The sequence below is a fragment of the Macaca mulatta genome, chromosome 11, assembly GCF_049350105.2.
Source record: "Macaca mulatta isolate MMU2019108-1 chromosome 11, T2T-MMU8v2.0, whole genome shotgun sequence".
Lineage (NCBI taxonomy): Eukaryota > Metazoa > Chordata > Mammalia > Primates > Cercopithecidae > Macaca > Macaca mulatta.
Window position 1 is genome coordinate 72,802,310 of NC_133416.1, and position 6,000 is coordinate 72,808,309.

The 6,000-nt window shown below is 37.2% G+C and overlaps 1 protein-coding gene and 1 long non-coding RNA gene across 4 annotated transcripts in view; both read right to left on the reverse strand.

Moving 5' to 3' along the window:
- Positions 1-1,244, reverse strand: part of LOC144332945 (uncharacterized) — a 134,334-nt gene extending 133,090 nt beyond the window's left edge. For both annotated transcript variants that reach the window (XR_013401205.1, XR_013401204.1), the window contains exon 1: positions 916-1,244. This is a non-coding gene — a long non-coding RNA (uncharacterized LOC144332945). The remainder of the gene's footprint in view (positions 1-915) is intronic.
- A 3,376-nt stretch (positions 1,245-4,620) lies between these two features.
- On the reverse strand, positions 4,621-5,334 carry LOC715586 (PEST proteolytic signal-containing nuclear protein-like). Of its 2 annotated transcripts, XM_077954681.1 has the most exons (2): positions 5,057-5,334; positions 4,621-4,987 (listed from the first exon to the last, which is right to left on the reverse strand). In XM_077954681.1, exons 1-2 carry the CDS (start codon positions 5,332-5,334, stop codon positions 4,951-4,953), a joined length of 315 nt encoding a protein of 104 aa, XP_077810807.1. In that variant the 3' UTR covers positions 4,621-4,950. The 2 variants fall into 2 exon arrangements, with proteins under 2 accessions (XP_077810807.1, XP_077810806.1); XM_077954680.1 differs by having other exon boundaries at positions 4,621-5,334.
- Positions 5,335-6,000: the final 666 nt, after the last annotated feature.

A 6,000-nucleotide genomic window follows, 5' to 3' on the forward strand; every position in this document is an offset into this window, starting at 1 on the left:
GGTTTGTAGGATAGTTGTACTCAAATATATTCAAGTACCTAGCAACATAAATTAAATTGACCTTAAGAACCCTTGGTTATATTACTAATTTTTACATGGCTAATATCAGAAGTGTGTCCTATTTTCAATTCATCCTTTGTTTCCATTTCATGTAGATATAAAATAGATCAGTAACTCTGAATTCTATAGAAAACGTATTTGTCTAAGGTTATTGACCAGATAAGAGAAATTTGGATAAACACACAATGCCTTAGTTTTCTTGATAATGCGTTATGTTTACAGAGAACCTTCTCATTTTCTTCTCATGTGACTCTCAAAAATCTCTAGAATGGGAATTATTATGACTCCCATTTTACAGAGGAGGAAATAATAGAAACTCAGAGAATTTTATTCAATTGTTCATTTGTGCAACCCTATTCTTTGGGTCACAATTTTATGCTAGGCAATAGAAATATAGAGATGAAAAAAAAAAAAAAAAAAGCATGACCTGTAGGAGCTCACCATCTATTATGTAGAACACATAAGTAAACAAAATATAAGCACGTGATCAGTACTAGGTTAGGCAGATGGACTAGATACAATGATGGAAAATGGAAAGACTCACCAAATTTGCCTGGCTGTGAGTAAGTAGTCTTCACAAAGCTGGAAGCCCTAGAGGTAGATTTTTTTTGTTTGTTTGTTTTTAAATGGAGTCTCATTCTGTCGCCCAGACTGGAGTGCAGTGGCATGATCAAGGTAGATCTTAATGAGAAAGAATTTGCTAGAAAGACAAAGCATAAGGTGGAGGAGCAGCAAGAGGCGAGGCACAGAAGCACAGAACTATGTGATCAGTTCAAGGAACAACAAGCAGTTCAGCATGGTTGTAAAGTAGAGAAGGAAGGAAAATGAGAGCGTTTGCTTTAGGAATAAGTCTGCCTGTGATGAACAAGGAGGTTCTAGGTTGGTGAAATGAAGTCTTCAGGAACTTGGAGTTGTTCAGTCTTTGTTTCAATACACATGGCCTCTATTTCCAGGATCTCTTCATACCTCCAAACGGCTGCTCTAGATTCACTCACCATATCCATATTCGGCGCAGCAGGAAGGAGAAAGGGAAAAAAAAAAAAGGAAAAAAAGACATGCACCAGCTGTCTTTTAAGATTTACAGGAGCTGCTGCAAGACACTTCTGCCTACAGCTCCTTGGCCACATCGTCACACCAACTGCTGAGGACTTTCAATAGACTCCGTTATGAAGACCAATGAGCTCAGTTAAAAATGTGTGGCTATATTAATAAAGAAAAATGAGAGTATGAAATTTGGAGGACGACTGCAAGTATCTGCCACTGAGTGGAAAGAGGAAGTTGATCATAAAGGATTACGAAGATCATTGAATTAACTATGAATCATTGCTTTGAAGCTCCAACTTTGCCCTCTGGCCAATGGGGGGTCATTGAAGGGTTTTGATGGAGGACTTTGGATGACCACATTTCCATTTATCATTAGGATGGATGATAGACTGGAGAGGGTAAGATTGCAGACAGAGAGACCAGTTAGGAGATTGTTATGTTGATCTTGGTGAAAGATAATGGAGGTCTCAACTAAATAGTAGTAGAGAGATGGGGTAAAGGAAAGAAAGGGCGAAACACCAAGATTATTACTTATCATGCTAGGTAAGTAGTAAGGGGCAGAATTCGAACCCCAATCTTTAATGCAAGTCCATGTACCATGAGATTCATCTGTTTTTAAAAAAATGTTTTAATTGACAAATAAAAATTGTACATATTGTGGTGTACAGCATGATGTCTTAAAATATGTATGCATTGTATAATGTCTAAATCAAGCTAATTAACATATGCGTGACCTCACAAACTTATTTTTTTATGGTGAGAACATTTTACTACTACATTTACATCTACTCTTAGCAATTTTCAAGTATACAATACGTTGTTATTAACTATTATTACCATGTTGTACAATAGGTCTCTTGAACTTATTCCTCTTGTCTAACTGAAATTGTATATCCTTTGACAAATATCTCCCCAGTTCCCACTGCCCTCATCCAGCCTCTGGTAATGAGATCAACTTTTTTAGATGCCACATATAAGTGAAATCATGTAGTATTTGTCTTTCTGTTCCTGGCCTATTTCACTTAACATAATGTCCACCAGGTTTATTCATATTGTGCAAATAACAAAATTTTCTTCTTTTTAAAGGCTGAAGAGTGTCCCATTGTGTATATATTCCACACTTTCTTCATCCATTTTTCCATTGAAGGGCGGTTAGGTGGATTCCATGTCTTGGCTATAGTGAATAATGCTGCAATGGACATGGGAGTGCAGATATCTCTTTGACATACTAATTTTATTTTATTTGGATTCACACCCAGTAGAGAGATTGCTGGATCATATGGTAATGCTATTTTCAGTTTTTTGAGGAAACTTCATACTGTTTTTAATAACGGCCATAGTAATTAATAGTCTTACCACAAGCGTGCAAGAGTTCCCCTTCTCTACCTCTTGCTAATACTTATTATCATTCATCTTTTTTATAACAGTCATTCTAACAGGTGTGTGGAGATGAGACTCATGTTTCTTAATCAACATTATAGTAAGCAGGATTTCAAACTCCCATAACCCCTTTGTATCTATGTCATGTTGTGGAAATCAGATTTATCATGGTCCAGACCCAGGAACTAGAGTCCAAAAGCAAAACAACATTTGTGACATAACATTTTGAGACATTTTCTGTTTTCTCTTCCTGCATTCAAGCAGATAGAAGACTCTGGGCTTCCTTGTCTGAGACAGGACTTCCTGAGTTTTATTCCTAAAAGCCTAAGCACATGCAAAAGGACAGAGTTTGAAGAGAGAAAGATTTTAGCTAGGCTAGGAAGACAGTTTTTCTTTTTCTTTGCAAGACAATTGTATTACTTGTAACAAGTATGGAGAACACAGGAGATAGTTCCCAAAGCAGTATCTCTCTGAGCAATGGACTGGGTCAGGTTTTATAAGTGTAGGGTAATGAGGCATGATCTGATTGGATCTTTCAATGAGGTGATGCCAGAAGCATGATCTGACTGAATCCTGCCATGGGGTGATGCCAGAGCTCAAACTGATTGGATCCTGGATCCTGCCATGTGAATCCACCCTTTTTTCCTTTTTTTTTTTTTTTTTTTTTTGAGTTTGAGTTTGAGTTTGACAAATTTATTGGTATTTTAGCAAAGACATTCATCTTAGTCATTTCTCTCTCCCTGCTTGACCTTAGGTTAATATTTCATTTGGGTCAAGAAAAGAATATGTAGGAGAGCTATGTTGCTTTAACAACAAAATGGAGAAAAATGGATAGTTTGCCTCATTAAAGTAAGTTAAATTCATATATCTTGATATAATTAAATCATGTAAGAACTAAGAATTCTATATACATTTCCATTGCTTCACTTGGGCCTATTATAAACTTCAATGCTAGTGAACAAAGTGTTAGGAATATACACAGGCTGCTTCTCTAGAGTTATTACCGATTACAAGAGCTCAGCAAGCGGTTACCACCAATAAAACAGTCTGAAGCTGCCTCCAAACATAATATTGTAGGAGTTTTCAAGGAAATTTTATACTGTATGTTTCTTTTGTCTGTGACTATGCTTTTAAAGATGTGTTTAACTGTTACGTTTTTTTAAAAGTTCATATACAATACAAAAATCCAAAAACAAACATCCTACAATACACAAATCTAACAAGGTATATGTGGTGAGATTCCAAAAAATGTTCGAAGATGCATTTCCTTTCCTTCTATTTCAGTACCTAAAATGTGCTTTTTTGAAAGGCCATTGGTCAATATGTATACATTTCAAATAAACCATATAATTTTACTAGTAAGAAAGCCAGTAGTTAAGTTCAATTCAAATTGGATTTCACAAGTTAGTAATTTAAATCCTTAAACAAAGTTACAGAAAGTGCATCTTCTTGTTTTCCATCTTCATACAATGTTAATTTTTTTGGTGTTTATACCTTTTAAAAAATAAAAACAGCCAAATACTTAAGCAATATGTACATTTAAATTTTTGGTGGTGGTTTGTATTTTAAAAGAAACCGCTTCCTTATGATTTGTGTCAAGTTCTGGTGGAAATGCTTACAGGAACTAGCTAATAAACAAAAACAAGAGCAGCACATTGAAAATACTGATTTACTTTTGTAGCAAATGGTTTTTCTTTGAAGACTAACAAAGACAGACAAGACTCATTAAGGTAAAGTGGGCTATTTCAAATATTCAACAGTTTACATTTTAAAAAAATTCTTTTAAGAGCTAAGCGTCCGTATCCACTGATAGCAATGTAATACCTAATTTACGATGACTTGAAACAAAACAAACGCCCATAAGGAAAAAAAGCTGTATTTTAATTTTATCTAAATTTACTTTCAGTCAATAGTTCAGTAGCATTTTCCTCCCAATACAATACTCCCTCTCTCTATAAGGCTGTTCCTGGCAGCCAGGCAAGTTTAGGTAATAAGGGAGTTAAGAGAGTTAAGTGCTTGCAGTTTTAAACAAACAATAACTTTTTGTGCTTCCCTCTTAATGTGCTAATAATTGTGTAAAAAAAAAATGCAGTTCTCAAAAAGATAACATTTCTGATTTATTTATTATCTGTAACCTTTGAAAACTAATCATATGAAACTACAAACTAGCAAATGTCTTGAAATCTGTAGATAAAACATAAATTACCTCTAATTTCAAACTCTCATTTATTAGTGTACCACTCGATCTTTTAAAAAAAAGAAAAAGGAAAAAAAAAAAAGCGGCTCCAAAGATAGTCTTATACTATTCTTTAAAAAAAAAAAAGAAACTGTTCCTTTTAACTTTCCACCCATCCCACACCCCAATTTCAAAACATCATTTAATTGTCCTGGTCATGGACATTTCCAAGATGAGATTTTATATTTCGCTCCCATAGTTTCTGGTTATCAGAAAACCCATGCTTTCCTTTATTGAAGGAGTTTGGTCCAGCTGATGTGTATCCATCTTAATCTTCATTAAAAACTGCTGCTACTGAAAGTTTTTGGAGCACGAGTTGGAACAGTTTCTTTAGGCTTACTTGATCCAAGTTTGATGGATATGGCTGACGCTTTCTTTGTCGTCTGATTACCTATGGCAAATCCAAAGTTGGGGATCTTTGTAGGCTTTGTTGGGAGGTCTGCAGCTTCTTCAGCTGATCGCTTCTCAGCGCTGCGACTGGAACTTTCCCCTCCATTACTGGAAGAAACAGTCTTAGCTTTCACAGGTTTTTCTGCTTCTTCCTCAGGTCCTCCGGCAGCTCCAGCTTGCTGCGACTTTTCAGGCTTCTTACCTCCCGCCTTTTCGGCCGCCATTTTTACCGCTGCGGCCTCCCGGGTATCCACTTCTTAATTCAGTCCACTAGCCTCACTCTGTGTACTTAGGTTTTACCTGTGGTTGCATACCTGGTTCATCTGGGCCACACTCAGGTCATGTGAGCTTTAACCTGGCCAGGCTCATCTCTTCAGCAGCCGCACAGAATAGTGAGCTAACCAACTACGGTCAGCGTTTAATTGGGCATGAAGCTTGATCTTACAGAGGTGCTCTGCGTTTGGAACACCTCTAAGGCGCCTTTTCCCGGCTTCCTTTAAGGAACACGCATGCTCGCGGAAGCCATTACAATCCCGTCATGGAGCAGCCTATGCTATTGGCCAGCCTGGAAGTCATTTTTCGACTCAAGGGGAGAAGGGTGGGTTTCTGCTCTCTCCTTCCCATCTGAAGGATACAGCAGAAGTTGAGGGAAAATGACCATGAGATGCTCCAGGGGAGCTGGGTCCAAGGCCTGGTGCTCACCAAAGATGGCACTACTCTCAGCATGGTACAGGAGGACAGTTGATGGGACGTGAGCTGGGACAATCTCCAACCCAAAGGGTATCTCAGAAAACAGCACTACAGGAGACCAGGGCACAACTCCAGTCAACCTTTAAATCAGAAAAGGAGCTGGAGGATGCAATTCACTGATATATAGAAAGTTTTAAAAA